This window comes from Manis javanica, chromosome 8 (assembly GCF_040802235.1).
Source record: "Manis javanica isolate MJ-LG chromosome 8, MJ_LKY, whole genome shotgun sequence".
NCBI classification, from domain to species: Eukaryota; Metazoa; Chordata; class Mammalia; order Pholidota; family Manidae; genus Manis; species Manis javanica.
In genome coordinates this window covers 93,957,057-93,981,501 of record NC_133163.1, presented here as the reverse complement: position 1 = coordinate 93,981,501, position 24,445 = coordinate 93,957,057, and the positions used below count along the sequence as shown (strand labels likewise).

The 24,445-nt window shown below is 40.7% G+C and overlaps 2 protein-coding genes across 7 annotated transcripts in view; one reads left to right on the top strand and one right to left on the bottom strand.

The window, feature by feature from the left end:
* Nucleotides 1-4,806, top strand: part of FRMD5 (FERM domain containing 5) — a 356,243-nt gene extending 351,437 nt beyond the window's left edge. For 3 of the 5 annotated variants that reach the window (XM_073211729.1, XM_073211728.1, XM_017642926.3), the window contains exon 14: nt 3,879-4,806. In XM_073211729.1, coding sequence (XP_073067830.1) covers nt 3,879-4,456 — 578 coding nt within the window. In that variant the 3' untranslated portion in view covers nt 4,457-4,806. The remainder of the gene's footprint in view (nt 1-3,878) is intronic. The other 2 variants (XM_073211731.1, XM_073211730.1) reach the window with 1 other exon arrangement.
* A 10,307-nt stretch (nt 4,807-15,113) lies between these two features.
* The window catches only part of WDR76 (WD repeat domain 76), an 85,681-nt gene continuing 76,349 nt past the window's right edge, over nt 15,114-24,445 (bottom strand). The window contains exon 11 of one of the 2 annotated variants that reach the window (XM_037018803.2): nt 15,114-18,185. In XM_037018803.2, the coding sequence (XP_036874698.1) occupies nt 17,930-18,185 (256 nt within the window). In that variant the 3' untranslated portion in view covers nt 15,114-17,929. The remainder of the gene's footprint in view (nt 18,186-24,445) is intronic. The other variant, XM_037018802.2, reaches the window with a different exon arrangement.

The window sequence follows — 24,445 nt, the reverse complement described above, 5'->3', positions numbered from 1 at the left end:
CAAGCTGTGAGGCTGTCTTACTTCCCAACCAGCTCTGGCTGTGCCTCCGGCCTCCTCCCAGAACCTGTCTTCTCCCATCACAACGGCAGTAGGCTCCTCAACATCCAGAATAGTCACCCTTGCTTGAAAAATTCCAGGGATGGGTACGGTGGGGAAGACAGCTGAGGAAGTTATTAGAGTAGACTCCTAAGGCCAGGGCACATCCTCAAAATCTCAGCCTCATAGAACTTCACACATGGCAGATTGTAGCACCACATGCTCCCATGCACTACTCCCCAAACCAACCTGCTCCTCACACCCCATGCCCAGGGCTGCCCACAGACAAGCACAGCCTCCATACCCAGTCATGGCCCTCAATCCAGGGCCCATTAGATTGAGGACAACACAGGTAGCAGCAACTAAGATGTACAAGATGAACTCACAGGCTCAGGGTAAGGAGAGGCAGTCGGGTAACTGGTTTGGATATGGAAAAAAGAAGAGATTTTAGCAGCTAGGTGGCTCTATCATACAAAGGTTATCAAGCCTGGGAGATGAACAATGGATTATTTCAGGAGGCAAGAGTTCAGCTGCACCATCTCTCAAGAGGGTGTTTTGCCTTTTAAGCACCAAATAAACACAGATGACCCTCAGTCTACCTTACCTGGCAGGGAAGGGCTGAGAGGGACATGATGTAGGCCTCCAAGGAAGGGCACAAACCACCAAAACTCCAGGGAAGTTACGAACATCTGAAATTGGTTCACGTTCCATCAGAGACTATCTTTCCTATAGTCTATATGGCACGTAAGTTAGTATCACAGAAATCATTTGCCTTTGCCAGGGGGAAAGCTTTGTTTGCTACCTCCAAAAACAATGGGAAAAATTGCAAAAACATTAACATGACAGTTTGAATAAAATCATGTAATCCCAATGAACTGGGATAAAAAAGTTGACTATGCATTGGTTGGCCAGGCCCTCTGCTCTCTGAGATGCCAAGATAGCACTCATTATTAGCCTAGGCCTGACCCAGAGAGGACACTCAGGTAGGGTGGTTCCTTTCCCCCAGAGCCCTGTGGAGCACACTCAACTGCAGAGGCCAAATACTGAAAGCCCAGCAGATGATGGTACACAGCCTTTTTCCAGCCCCAGAACTGCCACCTCACACTTCAGGGCACCCAGCTCAAAGCCCAGTGTCTTGTAGCTTCACATCCTGGATTTTCTAGGACAGTTCCAATTCTCCCTATATTCTGGGATTGTTCCTCCCCTCCCTGTCCATCACCCTCTGAGAGGTCTGTGGCCCTTATATGGGCTTGTAGCTAGGGAAGCATTACTTTTTATGGCTCTAAGTGCTTCTGACTAAATCCAGCTCCCTGATAACTCCTCTCAGAGCTGCTCCTCCCCTGTAGCACAGCCTGCTTGGAGGCTCGTGGAGCCGACCTCTCTCCAGCACAGGAGGTACTGTGAAGGGACTGCCATGGCATGAGATGAGCAAAAATCGTTTGTCCCTCTTGGTTTTCCATCTTTCCCTTTGTATCTCCCCTGCCTGGCTGATTTCCATGAAGAAATCAGCTGGTTTCCACCGAAGAAGTACTGCCTTCCTAGGCCATCATGGGGAAGAGTCTGATTAAGATTCACACCAGAGTCCGCGTTGAGCTCCGGTTGACTAATCACTGCCTCCGGCCCCTGAGTGTACGCATCCTGAGGATGGGGCCCCAGCTCCAGGGTAGGCTCCTGACCACTGTGCCCCCCGGCCCACTGGAAGCCACCTCTGGGCGGCAAGGCAGTCAGCTGGAGCACCTCCAAGGTAAAAAAGGACACTCCTGTGTTTTGCTGTGCCACTCACCCAGATCCCACCCACTGTGTTCACCCTATCCATCCCAGAATAACAGGTTTGATGAAGGGGCGGGGCAGGTGGTGTTTCTAGTAAAATTCAAAGTTCCATACAGGACTAACCTGACATAGGAATGATAACTTTACAGAAGACTAACATTTACTGAAGCATGTTGTCAGGCAATCTACTACAAATGCATGTATATCCATTAGCTTGTTTACTGAGATCACCAACAACTCAGTGTACTGTGGCTTCTGGTATCACAGCCTTTGCCTGTCTCATTCCCCAACAAGCTTAAGGCTGAACTGTAAGCCAAGCTAAGCTTGCATTTAAGTAGCTCCTGGCCGCTAAGCTGGTCGTACTTTGCAAGATCTGGCAGTCAGAGCTGCCCTTGTGAGCAGCAGCCCCTTGTAAGGGTATGAGGGGCCCTGTACAGCAGAGGCTGAGGATCCGGAGAAAGGGGGGCCAGTGGAGTGGTTAGAAAGGAGCTGGGCCAGCAACATGTGTGATCAGGGCCTGAAGATAAGACACGTTCTGCACCCTCTTACCCTCACTGCTGCAGAGAGTTGTTGAAAGACAAAAATGAAAGTTTAAACTTTTAAAAGGCTTGAGTCATTATATAAACTTAAGATTTTAGCATAGGGACAAACAAAATCCAGCTAGAACCATGAGGAGCTTCTAAAAGCCAAAGCTGAGAGCTGTGGCAAATCTAAGAGTGAGGAAATGGAGAGTACAGGCAAGTAGCAGGGGGCTGCCATCACCCCTCACTCCTGCCACGGGTTCATAACGCAGATCCCAGGTTCCATTCCTCTGCAGAATCCTTAACTGTGCCTGTGCTGAGACGTGCCCCAGCAGGCAAGGCAGCAGGTCCCTGGGAGCCAATGGCTACATCAGAAGGGAGCCAAGGAAGAGGTGACACACCCTTGCTGGGAATCTGGTTTAATCTGGGGCAGTCAGGGTTGATTTCAGAGCAACAGAAGGGGACTAGCTTCTCTTGTCATAGGCACAAGGGCAGAGAGTGCCACTCTGGCACCACCAAGATGGCCAGGAGTAGAAAATGCAGGTGTTGAACCTGAACCAAGGGGCCAGTCCCTTGGAAACACTATGATGTGGGCCACACTCTCTGATCCCACATCCACCAGCTTCAGTGGCTGCTGTTTGGTACAGGAAGTAACCAGCTCTGGTTTTCCCTACAAAAGTCTGAGCCCTGGAAAGACAAATGTTCCATCTGAGAAAGTAAAATGATAACGGGTAGTTTTAGGAGCCAGAAGACCCTTTCTCCTAACAAATGTAAGAGAATTTCCCCCGACCCAGTAAGACCTTTTCAGAGACAACTGTGCAGTCTGAAATGTCTCAAGATATGGGGGCTGTCAGCTTGTTCTGGAGCCAGCTCCTTCTAAGGTAGGAATGGGTGCTACATCCCTCCTTCCCCAGAGCACTCAGAGCACTTGGGAAGAGCAGGTAACATCCTTGCAGCCCACACAGGACGGCTGGATCTGGAAGGCTGAGGAGACAGAGCGCCCAACCGCAGAGATCCAGAAGATGGCCTCTGGGCTTAAGGGGCTGCATGTGAGGCTGTTAGAAGGCCACTCTGCTCCAGCGTCAGTACTCGATGAGGCCCAGTTAAGTGAAAGTCTTTCCCTCCCCATGCCTGACTCTCAAGGCCCTCAGCCCAAGAGACAGACTTAAGCTCTTGAATTGTGACCCCAGCTCTGCATCAAGGATAGTCTGCAGCTGAGATTCTCATTCAAATTGGAGCTAAAACCAGGCCCAGAACATCGAAAGCAGCAAAAGCACACTCTAACAAATCTGGCCAAAACCATAAGCAGGAAAGGGAGAAAAAAAAACTTCCCACTATGGCCACTCTGATTTCTGCTGCTTCTCCTGTCCTACTCTTGATATATCAAAACAGAATGCAGTGACCACTGCTGCTGGTCACATGGGGTGTGCAAAGGGGCTTCCTCTTAGGATTTTAGGGATCAAATAAAACAGAATGGGTGCTGCCTCCAACACACAGCAAAATGTCTACTGCAATACAGAAAGCCTATTCATGTTCCTTTTGTCTTTCTAGGCCTCGAGTCCCTACGGGACAGTGCCCATTCCACACCAGTGCGTTCCTCCTCCCATGGGGACACCTTCCTGCCTCATGTGAGAAGCAGCCGGGCAGACAGCAATGAGCGGGTTGCTGTGATTGCGGATGAGGCCTACAGCCCTGCAGACAGCATGCTACCCACCCCTGTGGCTGAGCACAGCCTGGAGCTGATGCTGCTCTCCCGGCAGATCAATGGGGCCACCTGCAGCATTGAAGAGGAGAAAGAGTCTGAGGCCAGCACCCCGACTGCTGCAGAGGTGGAGGCCCTTGGGGGAGAGCTGAGGGCCCTGTGTCAGGGCCACGGCAAGCCAGAGGAGGAACAGGTGAATAAGTTTGTTTTAAGTGTCCTCCGTTTGCTCCTTGTGACCATGGGACTCCTCTTTGTTTTGCTCCTCCTCCTGATCATCCTTACCGAGTCTGACCTTGACATTGCCTTTTTCCGCGATATCCGCCAGACCCCCGAGTTTGAACAATTCCACTATCAATACTTTTGTCCCCTCAGGCGATGGTTTGCCTGCAAAATCCGCTCAGTGGTGAGCCTGCTCATTGACACCTGAGAAGGCATGACTCCTCCTAATAACTAGCCAGGTGGACCAAGGAGCCCGGCTACCCATTCCCAGAAATGGGACCCATCGTGGAACCATCGGCACATGTACCAAGTCCTCCTCTCATGACTCAAAGTTCACAGCCTAGGAGGGTCAATTTCCAGAAGAAAAAGGGATAGGCTCATGCCTTGTCTAAACAAACTGGAAAGACTCATCTCCTTCAGAGGTTCTTTCAAGAAAGGCTCAGCGACTCTGCTTTTCATCCTCCCAATTTGCAGGATAACTTTTGGTTCTGAATTTTGATTTTTCATAGATGTGTATTATTTTGAAAGTATCAATAAAAATAATTTATTTTACTATTACTGATTATCACAGTGTCACCTAGCAGAAGGGACACTAGTTGAAGACTAGAGAGCTGTTGTCTTCTGTGCTCTACAGCTTTCCTACTGCGTTACAGTAGACTCATCACCGCAGCCTCAGTGGGGTAGGCCAGGGGACTGGACAACGGGGACTATCTAGGTTTCCTTGCCAGACAGAGCTTTTAAAAAAGTAAACATCCATGTAGAATGATTAAATGGAAAGTTGCTTATGATGGTGTGAGTTGGATTTTCTTCTTTTGTTTTTTTCAAATCTGAGCAGAGTGGGCATCTGAAGGGACCACCACTACAGCAGCAGCAGGGGTGAGTTAAGTCTGTCCCCTTAGACTAGATCCTAGTGGGTATCACCACTGAGCTTTAACTAATGAACTGAGACTTGTGTAATTTTTTTCCTGAAGAACCTCAAGACTTTTAAAGTGCTCCAGAGATGTTAGATGAATTCAGTGGTGCCAGAGATAGGACTGTCAGAAATGTTGGACAAATTGTAGTTAACAGAAACCAGAACTAGGTACCTGAAAGACTTGAGATTCGGAGAGCAGTACTTATTTTGTATAGCCCCTACCCCCAACAAGACTATTTTCAATTTATATTTTAACAAAATTTTATTTTCTTATCAATTCATATTTTGGTTTTACTTTATGGATTAAGAATAGAGCCTGATGAACTAAATGATACAAGAAAGAAACTGATCCTGAGAATGAAAAGCCTCGAAAATAGATTACAAGATCAATAAACAGCCATGGAAGGGACCAAGAAAAGAATCTCTTTAGGAGTTCTAAGAGATGCCTACAAAGGAAAGAAGGTGAATGTGGGAGAGACCAACACTTAGGTGTAGAAACACTGCCCCCTAGGGTCATCCTCTGCACTAGGAAAATAAAAGCAGGAAAGTGATTGCCATCCTTAATGCAGCAGCACATGTGAAGGGTGAGTGTGGGGTCCAAGGTGTGATGCTCTGCACTCTTTCAAGGTCTTGTTTTCATCTCAGGAAGAGATTTCTAAGTCTTCTGGGGGCATGAGGACTTCTTTAAAGACAGTCAGTAGACATATCCCTGAGACCCACAAAAGAGTAGAGCAGCTGTTGACACCCTATGATGTTGAACAGCCCCAAGTATGAGACAGAATAGGTCACTTGTAGATTTCCTCTCCCCTAGTCTGTTTTCTGGGACAGCAGAACCATGCCCACATGTAGAAATAACAGCTGTGGAATAAATGGGGTTTTTCTATTTTGGAGGGTTGCAAGGGTGTGTTGCATAATTTTTAATGCCGTTTCATATAGATGGGGGTTCAACAAAACTACTTCTATAAAGTGCCAGAGAGTAAATATTTTTTTATTTTGGTTTTGTGGGCTATTCTTTGTGGCAACTATTCAACTCTGCCATCATAGCACAAGAACAGTCATAGGTAATACATAAACAAGGGAACATGGTTGTGTTCCAATTAAAGTTTATTTATAGAAATAACTGAATTTGCCACAGGCCATAATTTGCCAACCCCCATCTAGACAATGAAACTGCTCTTAACCCATATGTTAGCAGAGAGTCGGCTCTACTCTAATTCCTGACATGTGTTAAAGATCCAGGACCATTTCCCAGTGGAGGCACTGGGGTTGCTTGGTCAAAGGGTGCTTAAACAACCAACCAGCCAAGAGATGTCTGGTGCCAAGACAAGCAAGATCAAGTACTAAAACATGGCCAAAATCTAAGAAAGGAAGAGGGCCTGTCTGATCATTTCCATACCAGCAACAATTTAGACAGAATTACAAACATCTATTTACCAAGCGACAAGACAACTGATGGAGATCCTAGTAAAGATTAATCACTTGGAACCAACTAGCCACTGCCACTTGTCATCTACACAGGGAAGGCTTTATTTAGCACAGGACTGAAGTAAAAAGTAGACTCAGAGATGAAAAGGCTGTCAGGAGATGGGGGCTGGTTTATCTACTGGATAACTACTGTCTTATGCAACATAGCAGATTACCTTTTAGTGTAGTGTTCCTACCTCAGTCTGTAGAATATGGTGTTTCTATGCAGTGAGTGATAGATAGCCTTGACTCTGACCTTTCACATTCACATTAAAGAAAGATTCAGTATTCCATTTCCTGGTATGTTACTTGTGTCTAGATTTCTAACAGTACAGTAGTCCACACCACTTCAAAAACCTGGATTTTGCTCTCTGAACAGAAACTTTCAGGTTACTTTTTTCCAGGGCTTATCCCAGAAATTACAGATAGAAAAGTTTCCTTCAATTTGCTTTTCAGATAGTGCTTTAATAACAAACCTCCTTTGCTGGTGACTAGTCTTTTTTAGTATCTACCCCTCATTAAAAATTGTTCAAGTTTTTAACTTGGTTTTACTGTGCTCCACTGTGTCTCCCATTTTCTCTCAAAATTAGTTTGCTCTCATTGTAGAAAAGCAATGGTTTCCATAGTGTCATCTATCAGAGAAAATATAAGTTACTAAAGAATAGCATACTGCATCTTTAAACAGTAGGAGGTAAACTACCTGCAAATGTGAATTTCTTAGTTTCATTAAATATATATATATATAGTTAACCTTTTGTGTGTCAAAAATTGTTACATTTTCCTTCAAAGCAATGTACTTTTTTTCTACATATGCAGTATGTAGTTAGCATAAAATCATTGGTGCCATGAAAATTATTTTTAAACTTAAATAAATATTTAAATATCATAGAAGAGTGGACTCTTTTATAACTTACACCCTTTCTCCTCAAAGTTACCAATACATAGACAAAATTATACCAGTGGGATTTACATAGGAGACAACTGTGCATGACTGAAATTTTTTAAACTAATCACTTTGCTTATATACATCTATTGTCCTTGTCCCTCCCCCCACTAAATAAATACTGTTAGAGACCTAGAAGCTGTAAGTATGGAATAATATTAGAGATGAATTGCACCTCACTTTTTTATTTCCCCAAGGTTACAGAGTTAGTCGTAGAGCCAAAGTAGAACATAAATGGGCCAGCCTCTAGACCAGTGTTCTTCCTGAAGCCTAAATTAAGACAGAGAACAGAATGTACTTCATATTGAAGGGAATAGATACCACCACTACAGTGACCAATCTCTTATTTACAACTTACCAAATACATCCCTATAACACTATCTCACCTGATTACATAACACTACTCTGGCTACAGAACTGTTAATGATCTTCTAAATTCCATGACAATAAAAAGGTGCAAGTAAACATGGATGGAGCTAGACAGTATTATGTTCAGTGAAATAAGCCAGACGGAGAAAGACAAGTACCAAATGATTTCCCTCATTTGTGGAGTATAACAACGAAGCAAAACTGAAGGAACAAAACAGCAGCAGACTCACAGACTCCAAGGAGGGACTAGCGGTTACCAAAGGGGAGGGTGGGTGGGGAGCGAGGGAGAAAGGAATTGAGGGGTATTATGATTGGCACACATGGTGTGGGGGGTGGGTATGGGGAAGACAGTGTAGCACAGGGAAGACAAGTAGTGACTCTGTGGCATCTTACTACACTGATGGACAGTGACTTCAGTGGGATATGGGGGGTACTTTATGATATGTGTGAATGTACTAACCACAATGTTTCTCATGTGAAACCTTCATAGGAGTGTATATCAATGACACCTTAATAAAAAAATTTTTTAAGTTGCAACTAGGGTCCACTATGCTAGCTTATTATCTAATCTTCCTGTTTCCAATAACCTGTCCTCCAGTCCTCCACTCTGCTGCCAGATCATCTTCCCAAAGCACTGATAAGCACCTTCAAATTTTCAGAGGTTCCCATTACCTATAAAATGATATCCAGTGCCCTGTCTCCAGTGGAGCTTTCTTTTAATGACAAAAATCTTTGCCGAAAGTTATCTGAAGAGTAAATGGCATAAGAATGACTGGATGTGAGTGGTTTCCCATGATCCCACAGACTTACAGCAGTCATCCTTCTTTGAATACCTAATGAGGACTCAACTCACACATACTTTCAGGGGTCTGGCACCCCCTCCCTTTGCTTAGGCTTCCTCCACCATAACCAATATCCTGTGCACCTGAACACACTTCTGGTTTTAGCTCATGAACAGGCTTTCTCTAGGTACCCCTACAACTTGCTGATGGAGTAAAACAGGCAAAAGATACTCTTAAGACATTTCCTCTTGCACTGCTTACGCTTTAGGAAAAGATACCTTTAAATGTTTTACTCCTCACTCTGCTAAATGTTAGCTTCCTTACAAAACTTTTCATTTGCAAATCCATACATTTACAGCCATATGAACCAGAATATGGGCCCATGCTGTCTTGGGACTAAAACTCATTACTGGCCATCAATACCGTACTAAAAAGGAAAAAAAAAATGTACTAGGTCAGAAAGGACAGTCTAACAAACACCAAGTTTTTGGAATCTGAAGTTAGAGGGCATATATGTCTTTCCTCTTGGGTTTGTATGGAAGGCACATGCGTCAGCCCTCCTCACCCCTCCCATATACTGTAGCGGTCTGAAAGGATTGAAATCTTCCTATCCACAGCCCTAAAGCTGGTTTCCTGGAGAACTGCATTTGCAAAGTCCTCTAGGAGAGGAAACTCAAAGGCCAGAATACTAAAACAGGACTTAAGAAACTCCGATTCTACCAATTCCTCATCATTTGTGGTCTCCCCTTCTCTGACCAAATATCACCTACCAAACATCAGAATCATTTCCTTCCTCCTTAAAGTCACATTTAAAAAAAAGTCTGGGCATCTCAAAGGAAATAACTCAAGTGGAATTCAGAGCTTACATGCCTGAGATACCATAAAGGCCAGCTTACAAAAAGGTTTACCCTGAAAGGAGAGCAAACCTAATACATGCATAGTAACTACAGAAGCCACACAGCTTAAAGCAAGTCTCTGGGAGAAGTAACTCTCACAACAGATTACAGTTTAAGGATGTCCTATGGGAGACAATTTGCCTTTACTGTCTTTCTAGATTTAAACAATTATTCCATTATAGAGCTTATAACCAAGAAACAAGTCCTCACTCACTCTCCTTCCTCCCTGCACTGCTTTCAAGAGAGAACTCTATTAAGTGGAATTGGATATAAATAGCACAGTTTATAAAGCTACAATGGCAAAATAAACCACAAAAGTGAGAAACATCAAGAATTTGCTAACACTATTGCAGAAGTCAGGTGATTACCACCACATACTCAAAGCTTAAATGATGGTACTCATTTAAATGAGAGTATTTTCCAGCATTAAAAAAAAAAGAAATCCCATAAGAAACTCTAGACCCTGTGAAATTAAGTGGTATAAAATAGGGAAAGGGAGCCTAAAAGCTTTATTTACTAATTCCAGGACAGTTTAAATATAACTTAATCTCACTTAGTTTTTTTGTTTGTTTGTTTTTTGGGGGGTTTTTTTGTAGGAGAGTCAGGGAGAGGCTTTTATTGAGAGGACAGAGCTCCCAGCTTGTGCCAGGAGGGGACAAGAGAGCCTGTAGTGGTACGTTGTCTGGGGGTTTTATAGGCAGTTGAGGATTTGGGGGAACATGAAAAAAGGCTTAGGGGTGTGGACTTGTTAAGTGGTCCCTGAATATTTAGAATTAACTTAAAACTTCCTGCTCTGATTTCTCCCCGAGATACCGGTGTCTTGGTCTGGGAGCATATCAAACAAGACCGTGCACAGCGCAAGGTGGGCTGAGGTATTGTTTGCTAAAGAGTAAGAATCTTCTCAACTTCCTGGGTGTTAAAATGCAATCTTCTCTTTAAGGTGGAATCCTTTCTGCCTTTTACTATGTTGTTTATGTCTGGGCCTGCATGCAAAATTAGTTGCAAATCACTTCTTCAGGTCTGAAGGAGGAAAGATAGCACATAGCCCTGGGCCTTTTAGCATGCTAAAATGAATCTTACACATGATTATAAATGATTAATCTCACTTAGTTTTACTTTCCATTTCATAAATTAATATCTCCATCTCACTTATCAATTCCTGTACTCATATCACCAAGAAAATAGAGAACCCCGATCCTATAAAAATTAACAATCTATAAAAAAAACTAGGCTTCAAAACACTTAGATTTTAGTTACAGAAAAGGAAAATATTTAGGAAAAAAAACCTGTTCTTCAAGGAAATTACACATATCACTTTCTGATATAAAATGAGAAGTTGGTATTTCTTCTTAGAACTCAAACATTGCTGAGACTATTTACAACAGTCTTCTAGTAGTAGTTTGACAATAAAGAACAATGAAAAAAGTTGAAAAGGTAGTGTCACTTGGTAATATTAGTCACTGATTTAGTACCTCCCTTTCAACAACAGACACATTCAAATTGCGGTAACTTCTGAAAAAAACTTTATGAAGAAATGCCAAAAGTGGTATTCTATAATATTTCCCCAAAATATGAATAGGAATGAAGGTATTCACTTAAGAGCCTACTGAATCTCCTCTGGAGAGTTTAAATACAGGGACAGATGAAGCTATCTGGGACCTTCCACAGCAAGAACTCGCACTTCTTTAACTGTGACCCACAGTACAACATTAGTAAAGGCATATTTTCCAGGATGAGTTCAGATGACCACGTAGAAAGAGCCTGAGCCCACCTCCACCCACTTACACACCAAACCTGCACCTGCACAGAGCAGTTCATCCCAAAGAAGAGCAGAGGCCTGAGTGAACACCTACCACACAAGGAGGGATAAAAAGACCACATAAAAATAGCAGGGGACAAAGATACATGCTAACGGAGGGAACCCCACCCCTATCAAAGCCCTGCAGTACAGAGGGCTACCACTCAGTTACTGGAATACAGACTCACCTGCCCTGGGGCGCAAAAAAAAAATAGCCACCAGTTGGAGGTTTTAAACCTAACCACAGAACTACAGGGGATCTTGTGGAACTCTTTCCCAGACTGGAGGTGCTGGTGAGTGCCATTACTTGTACTTCCTCCCCACCAAACACTGCTAGTGCAAATGAGTGTAAAGTGAGCTCCATTGTTTATGCTCCCCCTGCACACTGGTAGTGTGAGTGGGAGAGGGTAAGGACCATTATTTGTGTTCCCTCCCAGACACTGCTAGCACGAGCGGGTCAGCATGAACAAACTCAGATGTGATGGAGGTAGTCTTCTGGAACCTGCCCACAACCAAGCATGCCTGTCAACAAATCGCAATCTCACTAAGGTGGTACTAGCATGACACACACATGGATTTACCCTGCCCATACCCCTTCCCATCCCCAACCACACCATTTGCATAGCCTCAGCCCAGCACCAACCTTAAGAGACCCAAACATTGAACCCATCCACCCCCAGCCGCTCCATTAATATGGCCCCAGCTGGCGCCCACCTGGAAAACCCTTGGACTGTACTGCTCTATCCCTAGTCATGCGACCAGAGAAGCCCTGCCAGTGCACCCTGGCTGATAACCACACAGCAGATGCTCAGTCCACACCCTGAGAGCCCCAGCACTGGGACACACTAGTCCACGCCTCCAGACAGACTGCCAAAACCCCCAGGCACATACAGTCTACCAAGGAGATGTTCCCCGACACAAGTCCAATCATTCAAGACTGGGAGAGGTAGCCCTCTTGACAAATTCATGGAATCAAGCACAGAAAGGCAAACAAAATGAGAAAGAAGAATATGCTCCAAATGGCAGGACAAAAACATCAGGAAAAAAACTAAATGAAACTAAGTTAACCAATCTCCTGCTAAAGATCAAAGCAATGATTATAACCAAATACTGTTATAATCATAATTACAATTGTATTTATATGATTATTATATATAATTTATATCATACATAATTATAATTGTAAATAATTAGATAGAATTATAAAATTATAATCAAAGCAATGATTATAAAGATGCTCACTGTACTTGAAAAAAGAATGGATGAGGTCAGGGAGTACTTCAACAAAGAAAAAAATCTAAAAAAGACCAATCAGATGAAGAATACAATAAATGAACTAAAAAATACATTAGAGGGAATCAACAGCAGACTAAAGATACAGAAAAATGGATCAGTGATTTGGAAAATAGAGTAATGGAAGCACTCAAGCTGAACAGCAGGAAAAAAAAGAGAAGTGTGGATAGGTTCAGGGAGCTCTGCAACAACATCAAACATCCTAATATTTGCATTATAGTATCCCAGAAGGAGACAGAGAGAGAAAATTTATTTAAATAAATAGTAGCTGAAAACTGCCCTAACCCAGGGAAGGAAAGAGACATCCAGGTCCAGGAAGCACAGAGGGCCCCAAACAAGATGAAACCAAGTGGTCCACACCCAATATACATCATAATTAAAATATCAAAGATTAAAGACAAAGAAAGAATCTTAAAAGCAGTGAGAGAAAAGCAATGAGTTACCTACATGGGAAACCCATTCAGGTTAGCAGCTGATTTTTCAGCAAAAACTCTACATGACAGAAGGGAGTGGCATGATGTATTCAAAGTGCTGAATGAGATAAACGTCTAAGAACACTACCCAGCAAGGTTATTATTCAGGATTGAAGGAGAGATAAAGAGCTTCTCAGATAAACACAGGTTAAAAGAGTTCACCACTGCTAAACTAGCCTTACAAGAAATGTTAGATTTCTTTCAGAGTTAAAGAAAAGGCCATAACTAGAAGCAAAAAAATAATGAACAGGAAAAATTTCACTAGTAAAAGCAAACAGACAGCAAAGGCAATATACCAATTACTTAAAAGCTAGTATGAGGGTTAAAAGACAAAAGTAGTAAAATCAACTATTTCTAAAAATTACTTAAGAGAATCGCTAAATAAAAGGTATTAAAGAAGACTGCATATACACAAAATGTGGAGGGGAGAAGTTAAAAATGTAGTATTGTTAGAATACATTCAAACTTACTTCAAATGCATTCTAATGTTAAGTGACTATCAACAGATATATATAAGATGTCATATCTGCTATATATGTAAGATGTCATACATAACTGCATGGTAATCACAAACCAAAAATCTATAATAAATCTATAAAATATAAAGAGAAAGGAATCCAACCATAATACTAAAAAATAAGTTGTCATGCAGAGGGAAGAGAACAAGACAAGAAGAAAGGACAAGAGAAAAATGACAAAAACAACCAGAAAATGTTTAACAAAATGGCAATAAGTACATACTGATCAACAATTACATTAAATTTAAATGAACTAAATCCTCCAATCAAAAGACAGGGTGACTGAGCAAAACAAGCCCCTTCTATATGCTACCTACAAGAAACTCACTTCAGACCTAAAGACACACACAGACTGAAACTGAAGGGATATTAAGATACCCCATGCAAATAGAAACAAAAAGGAGGAGTAACAGTACTTATATCACACAAAAGACTTTAAAACAAAGATTGTAAAAAGAGACAAAGGGTATTACATACTAAGGGCTCAGTCCAGAAAGAAGATATAAAAATCATAAATATCTATGCACCCAAGAGAGGAGCACCTAAACACAGAATAAATGTTAACAGATATGAAGGGAGAGATTGACAGTAATACAATAATAGTAGGGGAATTTACCACCCCACTTACATCAATGGATAGATCACCCAGACAGAAAATTAATAAGGGAACAGTGGCTTTGAATGACACATTAGTCAAAATGGATCTAATAGAATACACAGAACATTACATATACATATATAAACTAAAATAGCATATACTCATTCTTTTCAACTGCACACAAACACTCTAGGATATATCATATATTAGACCACAAAACATATCTTAATAAATTTAGGAAGATTGAAATGATGTCAATCATCTTTTCTGACCACAACACTATGAAACAAAATCAATAGAGGAAAAAAACAACATGTGGAGACCAAGGAGCATGCTACTAAACAATGAATGGGTCAACAAAGAAATTAAAGAGGAAATCAAAATATACTTGGAGGATAATGAAAATAGAAACACACAACAGAAAAATTTGAGATGCAGAAAAAAATAGTTCTATGGAGGAAGTTTATGCTGTTACACACCTACCTCAAGACACAAGAAAAATCTCAATCTAACCCTACACTAAAAGGAACTAGAAAAATTAAAAACAAAACTCAAAGTTAGCAGAGGATGGAAATAATAAACATCAGAGCAGAAATGAATGAAACAGAAATGAAAAAATATGAAGTATCAATGAAACTAAGAGCTGATTCTTTGAAAAGATAAACATTGATAAACCTTCAGCTTGACTCATGAAGAAAAAAACAAGACTCAAAATCAGAAATTAAAGGAGAAATTACAACTGACACTACAGAAATACAATTATAAGAGGTTCTATGAAAAATCATGCGCCAACAATTTGACAACCTAGAGGAAACGGATAAATTCCTAGAAACATGAGCTCCCCCAAAATACTAGAATTAATAAGTGAATTCAGCAAAGTCACAGGATACAAAATCAACATATAGAAATCTCTTGCATATCTATATACAAATAATGAACTAACAGAAAGAAATTAAGAAGACAGTCCCATTTATAATCTCATCAAAAGGAGAAATACACCTAGGAATAAATCTAACCCAGGAGGTGAAAGACCTGTACTCTGAACACTCTAAGACACTGATGAAAGAAACTGAAGAAGACATAATTAAATGGAAAGCTATTCCATGTTTGTGGATAGGAAGAATTAGTATTGTTAAAATGGCCATACTGCCCAAAACATCTACAGTTTCAGTGTAATCCCTATCAAAATACCAACAGCATTTCTCACTGAACTAGAGCTAACAATCCTAAAATCAGTATGGAACCTCAAAAAAACCAAATAGCCCAAGCATTCTAGACAGAGAAGAACAAAGCTGGGTACTTCATGCTCCCCGATTTCAAGCCATCCTACAAAGCTACAATAATCAAATACATAGATCAATGGAACAGAATAGAGCACCCAGAAAATAAACCCATGCCTTCAAGGCCAATTAATACGTGACAAAGGAGGCGAGAATATACAATGGGGAAAAGATAGTCTCTTCAATAAATGGTATTGGGAAAACTGGACAGCTACATGCAAAAGAGTGAAACTGGATCACTGTCTTACACTGTATGCAAAAATAAACTCAAAATGGATAAAGACCTAAATATAAGACCTGAAGCCAGAAAACTCCTAGAAGAAAACATAGGCAGTCAACTCTTAAACACCAGCATTAGTAACTCTTTTCTGGATGTGTCTTCACAGGCAAGGAAAACAGAAGCAAAAATAAACAAGTGGGACTACAACAAACTAAAAAGCTTCTGCACAGCAAAGGAAACCATCAACAAAATGAAAAGGCCATCTACTGCATGGGAGAATATATTTGTGAATGGCACCTCCAGTAAGGGGTTAATATCCAAAATATACAAAGAACTCATACAACTCAACACCAAAAAAACCCAATGACCCAATTAAAATATGGGCAGAGGACCTGACTAGACATTTTTCCAAAGAAGACATTCTGATGTCCAACAGACACATGAAAGGATGCTAACATCACTAATCATTGGGGAAATGCAAATCAAAACCACACTGTGGTATCACCTCACACCAGTCACAATGGCTAATATCCACAAGACAAGACATAACAAGTGCTTGCAAGGACATGGGGAGAAGGGAATCTTTGTACACTGCTGGTGGGATTGCAAATTGGTGCAGCCACTATGGAAAGCAGTATAGAGGTTTCTCAAAAAACTAAAAATAGAAATACTATATGACCCAGCAATTCCACTTCTGGGAATTTACTCAAAGAAAACAAAATCACTTATCTAAAAAGATACATACACTTCTGTGTTTATCATAGCAGTATTTGCAATAGCCAAAATATGAAAACCACAGTGGAATATTACTCAGCCATAAAAAAGAATGCAATCTTGCCACTTACTACAACATGGATGGACCCAGATGATATTGTGCTAAGTGAAGTGAGACAGAGAAAGACAAATATTATATGATTTCATTTATATGTGGAATCTAAAAACCAAACCAACCAACCAAACAAGCATAACAAAAATAGACTCACACACAGAACAGACTGGTGGTTACCATAGGGTTGGGGGTGGGAGAATGGGTGAAATAGGTGAAGAGGAAAAAGATTACTGAGAATATTTGATATCTTGCTCTGGGCAATGGTTACATGAGGTATACACATGTCAAAATTTATCAATCAGGCACACTGAGATTTGTGCATTTTATTATATGTAACTAAATGTAAATGTTTTTAAATTTAAATGCCACAAAAATAAACATTATTGCTCAAAAAAATACAATTTTAAATCCCTCTGGGGGAAAAAAAAGACACTTTCCATCAGAAACATCTACAAATATGTATACATACATAAAGTTTCACAAAACAATAGCCATTTTAATGTATTCTATTATTTACTATCTTTTTCAATTCTCTAATGCTGGTTACTAAACTGATTTCAGATAAACAGTGTGCAACTAACTCATAGTCTTGATAACACTGGTCTGAGAGCAATCACATACTGGATTACAGGGACCAGGTAAATTCAAACCTTGTGCCTAGGCCTGGAAATCCTTGCCTGTGTCTCAGAAGCCATGTAGAGGAAGGGAAAGGCCCAGACCACACAGACTCGGGCCCTGCCCAACTGAACCAAAGCTTCTCAACTATCTTGGGATTTCACATAATATTTATTTAGAAACGGGGCAAAAAGTGTTCAAAGTTTAAAAAAATTAGAAGTTTTAAAAGCACTGAGTTAGAAGACATTTCAGGACCCCTTCCAGTATGAGACTAGAAATAAATATTTATTCCAAACTATAAAATAAACCACAGATTTATATACCAGTATAGAATCAAGACCATATCATTAAATCATAAACTTTTAATACTGATCATTCAAAGCTTTATAACACAGAATGTCAGATTTTTCCAACATACTGCTGGATTAAAAGTGCTGAAGGCATCAAAGCATCTCCTCAAATTCCCTCCCCATCTTGTAGAAACAACTTCTAAGTCTTCTCCCTTACTAAAAGTATATTCTGCTTTTAGTAGTAATAAAAACAAAAAATTATTTGTATTAATAAAGCAATTTTATATTACTAAACAGAATACAACACCAAGTAAACAGAGTAAACCACAAGAAGTACTAGGCCCTTTAGACATTAACGGGAACAAATTGGTCTTGTTAAACCAAAACCTCAGCAACTTTCTTAATTCATAAAAACATGTATTTTCCCACTGGAATTACCTCCAGCTAAAGTATACTGGGTTGGGTGCACAGCATTGATGGAACACACAGAGGCAAGGCATTCTCCACCAAGAAAAGAATGCACCAGCTTTCCTGTCTCATGGAAGATTTCCACCCGTCGTGGATGAGCCATGCTGCCAACTATGACACAGTCTTCTTGTTTAGGGTCCCATACAGCTTGGAACCTGGTCAGCCATCGCCCAGTGAGGGTGTTGTGCCTAGTGGGAAAAAAAAATTTTTTAAGAGTGACAAGTGTTAAAGAACTCAAAGTAGCAATGAACAAGAGGTAAAGATGACATTGCTCCTAAACGATGGTTTTCTCTGCCAAGTTTTTTCTCACTAAATTACTGAGTTACCATCAACCCAATTTCATCCCCTCTACAAGACTGAAACTCAGGACAGAGATGAAGTCTTCTGCAATTTTGCACCTCTAGTGCCAGGTACAGTGGTTTGTACTAAATGGATGGACACTAATGTCTATTGAAATGGTTCCTTTTTTGTTCACTATTCCCTAGTTCAAATGGGCTCCCCTGCTTGGTCTTACTACACACAAACAGAAAACCCTAGAAATAAGAAACATATAATTGAGATCATTGCTGTTTTAATAGGATGTTCTATTTCCCATTTTATATTCTCCTGATAACCAAACTTTGCAATCATTTCATATTCCATTCAACATTAAAGTAAAAAATACATTTGGGACACAAAAAGAATAAAGTCACAAGGGAAATGACAAAATACCTGCAGACAAGTAAAAATGAAAACACAACATACCAAAAGTCATGGGATGCTGTGAAACCAATAATACTAGAGGGAAATTTATAGCATAAACACCTACATTAAAAAAGAAGACCTCAAATTCAACATCCTAACTACATGTCAAGGAACTAGAAAAGAATAACACACTAAACCAAAAGTTAGCAGAAAGAAAATAAGAGCAGAGATCAGTGAAATAGAGAATTTAAAAAAATAGAAAAAATAATAAACTAAGAGTTGGTTTTTCAAAAAAGATAACAAAACTGACAAGCCCATAGCTAGGTTAAGAAAAAAATAGAAAACACAAATAACTAAGATCATAAATAAAAGAGAGGACATTAAAAATGATGTCACATAACTGAAAAGCAGTATAAGAGAATACTATTAACAACTGTACATTAACAAATTGGATAATCTAGAAGAGATAGATAAATTCTTGAAACATGCAGCTTACCAAGACCAATTCAAGAAGAAATAGAAAAGTTTTATTAGTAGTAAGAGGATTAAAACAGTAATCAAAAACCTCCAAAGAAAATGCCAGGACCAATGGCTTGACTGGAAAATTTTACCAAACATTTAAAGAATTAACAAGAGAACTCCTCAGACTCTTCCAACAACTGAAGAGGAGAGAACTCACAAAACTCACAGAATGATGCCAGCATTACCCTGATACCAAAGCTAGACAGACTTTAAAAGAAAACTACAAACTATATCCCTTGATGAATAATGATAAAAAAAAATCCTCAACAAAATACTAGCACATTAAAAGGATTATGCACCATAACCAAGTTGTATTTATACCTGGAATGTAAGGATGGTTCAAGATCAGCTGAAGTAATACAGGCACACTTCATTTTATTGTGCTTTGTAGATACTGTGTTTTTTACAAATTAAAGATTTATGGCAATCCTGCATTAAACAACTCTATTGTGACCATTTTTCCAACGCAATTTGCTCACTTTGTGTCTCTGGGTCACATAATTCTCACAATATTTCAAACTTTCTCATTATTATTATATTTGTTATGTTGATCTGTGACCTATCATTATAATTCACTGAAAGTTCAGATGATGGTTTGTATTTTTAAGCAATAGTTATTTTTTAATTACAGTATGTACATTGTTTTTTTGGATATGATTCTATTGTACACTTGAAAGACCACAATATAGTGTAATGGAATGCCTTGGAAAAACAAAAATTTCATTTAAATTACTTTATTGAGCTATTTACCTTATTGCAGTAATCTGGAATATCTACAAGGTATACCTGCATACCACATTAACAGAATAAAAGACAAAAACCACATAATCAGCCCAAGTGAAAAATCATTTGACAAAATCAATACCCTTTCATAATAAGAACACACAATGAACAAGAATAGATGCAAACTATCTCAACATAATAAAGGTCATATATGAAAAGCCCACAGCCAACATCAAACTCAACAGTAAAAGACTAACAGCTTTTCCTCTAAGATCAGGAAAAAGGCAAGGATGCCCATTCCCACACTTCTATTCAACAGAGTATTGGAAATCTGGTAGGACTACAAAACTGGGTAAGACTAGAGACACTAATCTAACTTCTGGGTATTCACAACTGCACAGGTAACCAGATCCTACATAAGAGAAACCACCACTAAACCAGTAAGGGGGATACATTCTGAGCAGTCACAGGTCAGTCAGTTAATCAGACAAAATAAATAAATAAAAAGAATCCAAATTGAAAAGAAAGAGTATAATTATCTGTTTGCATGACATGATTTATATGTAGAAAATCCTAAAGATAACACCGGTACAAAATACCCTATAAAAACTAAAATGATTTGAAGCTACCATACAACCCAGTAATTCCACTTTTAGGAATTGACCCAAAGAAAAGAAAATATCAATGGTGAGGGGAGATGGTGGCGTAGGAAGGCAAGGCAGAAACCTCCTCACCCACACACACACACACCAAGGAAGCAATCACAGCAGATACAACCAAACCCAAAAACAAACTGAAGACTGCAGAACAGACCTCCTACACCTGGTAAAGGAGAGACCACACAGAGAAGGATAAAGTGGTAAAGCCATGATCAACCAGGACCCCAGCCCTTCCCCCATCGAAGCCCCACAGGTGGGAAGAAAAGGAAAAGAGTGAGGAGGCGAGAGGCACTCAGAAACTCTGCAAACTTGGCCCTGGAGATCTGCTCTAGGAACACAAGTCCACATTGCACTGGGTTCTGGTAATTAGCAGGGCTGCACAACAGGATGAGTCAGAGCACTCTAGGAGGTTGAAACTCCAGCCACAAGTGGAGGACAGGAATACAACACCAGTCCCACTGAGACCCAAACAGAGGGGCAGTTTGAAGACTTACGAGAAGTGGGAGGGGTGCCAGAGGGGTGAGGGTTGGATGGAGCTCTCTCTGCAGGAGAAAGGGCAGGGGGGCAACACTTCCTCAGCTCTGCTTTGGCACAACAGGTCAGCCACTACAGGGAGCCCCAAGCACTACATCCCCTTTGCTGGCAGCTCAGCGCTAAGGTGCTTCACTGCACACCCACCCTCTCACTTGGCCCAGCTGCATCAGACTTTGCTGCGTGGCAGGCAGACAGAGGCTTTTCCAATGTTCTCAGCCCTGTCTCAGTCCAGTGAGAGAGGGGCCTGCAGGAGCCAGCTCCAAGTGCTCCTTCCTCCACTAGAGTGGTCCAGCCCAGTTCCACATCACCCCACTGCCCCCAACACAATTCACGTCAGCATGTCTGCCCCACAGCTGTACTACTATCCACCCCATTAGCCCAGCAGCACTGCCATCACTGCAGGGCAGGCTGAGGACAGCGCTGAGGACAGCACTGCCCACAACAATCCAACAAGTGACCCTGCTTTGCTCAGCTGAAAATCAGGCACTGGACAATAAACAGTGGGCTTCTGGGCACCAAAGGACACATTCTTCGTGAGACCATCATCCTCTAGACCAGGGAACATAGCAGATCCATCTACTAAAAGGAAGAAACAGAAACCCTGACAAAATGAGGAGGCAGAGGACTACTTTCCAAACAAAACTGTAAGATAAGACACCAGAAGGAGGGCTCAATGAAATGGAGATCATCAATCTTCTAGATAGATTTCAAAGTAACAGTCATAAATATGCTCATTAATCTTAGGTAAGTATTGAAGATCTCAGCAAGGACATAAACAAAGACATAGAAGAGTTAAAAAAGAGCCGATCTGAGCTGAAGAACACAGGAACAAATGAAATACACAATGAAAAGAATGAATAATAGACTGCTGCAAGCAGGGGAGACAATCAATGAGATGGAAATTAGAGAACAGGAAAACAAAGCTGAGGAACAAAGAGAAAAAGTCTCTAGGAACAAAAGAATGTTAAGATAGCTGTGTAACAAGTCAAAACAACAGTATTCACATAAGAAGGATACCAGAAGGAGAAGAGAGAGACAAAGAGATAGAAAGTCTCTTTAAGGAAGTAAGTGTTGAAAACTCCCCTATCTGGTGAAACAGACACCCAGGTCCGGCAAGCACAGAGAGTCCCTAACAAAAGAACACCTGGAAGACAACACCAAGACATATAATAATTAAAATGGCAAAGATTAAGGAGAAGGAGAAGGAATGTAAATCAGTCAGAGAAAAAAGATTACTTACAAGATAACCCCATTAGGCAATCAGCAGACTTCTCAGCACAAACGTTACAGGCCAGAAGGCAGTGGCATGAAATATTTAACATATTAAAACAAAAGGACCTTCAACCGAAAATCCTCTACCCAGCAAGATTATCATTCAAATTTGAAGGAGAGATTAAACATTTCCCAGATAAAGGAAGGTTGAAGGAATTTATAACCACCAAATGAGCATTACAGGATGTTAAAGGGACTTCTCTTTAACAAAGAATATTTAAGGAAATATTCTTAAGCCTAAATAGTTTTCACCAAGGAAAATAAAACCATAGTAAAGGTAGTAGACAAATTACTTACCAAGTGAGTATAAAATTAAAACAAAAGGACTAAAACAAATTATACACAAAATCAATCAAGGGATGCACCAAAAAATGCAGGTTATGACATCTAATACATAAAGTGTAGAAGAGGAAGAAGAAAATAGAAGAACTTTTAGACTGTATTTGAAATACTGCAATAATTAACTTAATATAGACTGTTAAATAATTACAAAGCTATCTTTGAACCTTATGGTAGCCAAAAATCTAAACCCTACAACAGATACCAAAAAAAAATTGAAAAAGAGAAATCCAATAACACAACTAAAGAAAATCATCAGATAATAAGAGAAGAGTGTAAGAGAGGAAGAAAGGAACAGAGAACTACAAAAACAACCAGGAAACAATAAAATCAATAATGACCTTAAATGTAAATGGACTGAATGCAATAATCAAAAGACACAGAAAGGCAGAATGAATACAAAAACAAGACCCATCTGAGTGGGGATTAAGGATGATGGCATGACAGGTGAGACAGAAACCTCCTCCCCAAACCACATATAATATTAAAATATAGTTAATGCAATTAATCCTGAAAGAGCAACAGGAAAGAAGGCTGTGCCAGACTACATATACCTAGAAAAAAGAACAAACCTCATGGAACAGGGTAATGTACCAAAGCCTTGATCTGGCAGGACCCAAGCCCATCCCCCACCCCACCTCACAAGTGGGAGGAAGAGAAAGGGAGCAGAAAGGGGGTGGAGGCCAAAGACTGCTGAACACTGATTCCTGGAACTATGCTCTGGGAGCATGAACTTACATTACATGGTGCTCTGGATTACTGGAGTTGGAAAGCTAAGATAGGCACAATATTGGAGAGACTGAGATTCCAGCTGCTTGTGGAAAACAGAGATCCACATGCAGCCGCTCTGGGACAAAAGAAAGGCAGGCAGTCTAAGAGCTTCATAACAGCAAGAGGGCTGCTAAAGGGGCAAGGATTAAACAGAGCTTGCTGCTCAGGAAAAATGACAGGTAGACAAAATTGTCTGGGTGCACTCTGCCTAGCAGGTGGGGAACTTTCAGGAGCTTCAGGAGCCCCATCCCCTGGCTGGCGACGCAGCTCCAAGGCCCCCAACCATGATACACAGCCTGCTGCACCTTCCTCTCAGCCAGCATTGGCTCGCAAACCAGTTGTCCCTGCCCTTGCTCCAGGCCAGCAAGAGGGAGGCTCTACCTATGGCAGCTACTAGGGCATTGCACAGAGGTTTCTACCTGTGTGCACAGCACACTGACCCTGACAGTGGACACAGGCACAGCAGCCAGGAAGCAGGAAACAGTTCTTTCCTCTGACAGGCAAAAGTGCCACTCTCCTGCGAACCCCACCATCGTCACTCCAGGGGCTGAGCAGCTCCAGAGAGTAGAGCTTTTGGGCACTAGAGGGCATCACATACAAATATGAAACATCAAAGGAACCTGGTTCAAGCCAAAATCCCACAAATACCAGAAAGAGGGCCAAAAGAAATTGAACTCATTAATCTTCCTGAAAGAGATTTCAAAATAAAAATCATAAACATGCTCACAGAGCTACAGACAAACATTCAAGAACTCAGGGAGGAATTCAGGAATGAGATACAAATGTTCAAGAATGCAGTATCTCAAATGAAACATATAATGGAGGTACTTAAAAGCAGATTAGATGAAGTAGAGACAGTAAATGAAATAGAAATTAGAGAAGACAAATACAAAGAAGCTGAAGCACAGAGAGAAAAAGGATCTCTAGGCATGAAAGAATATTGA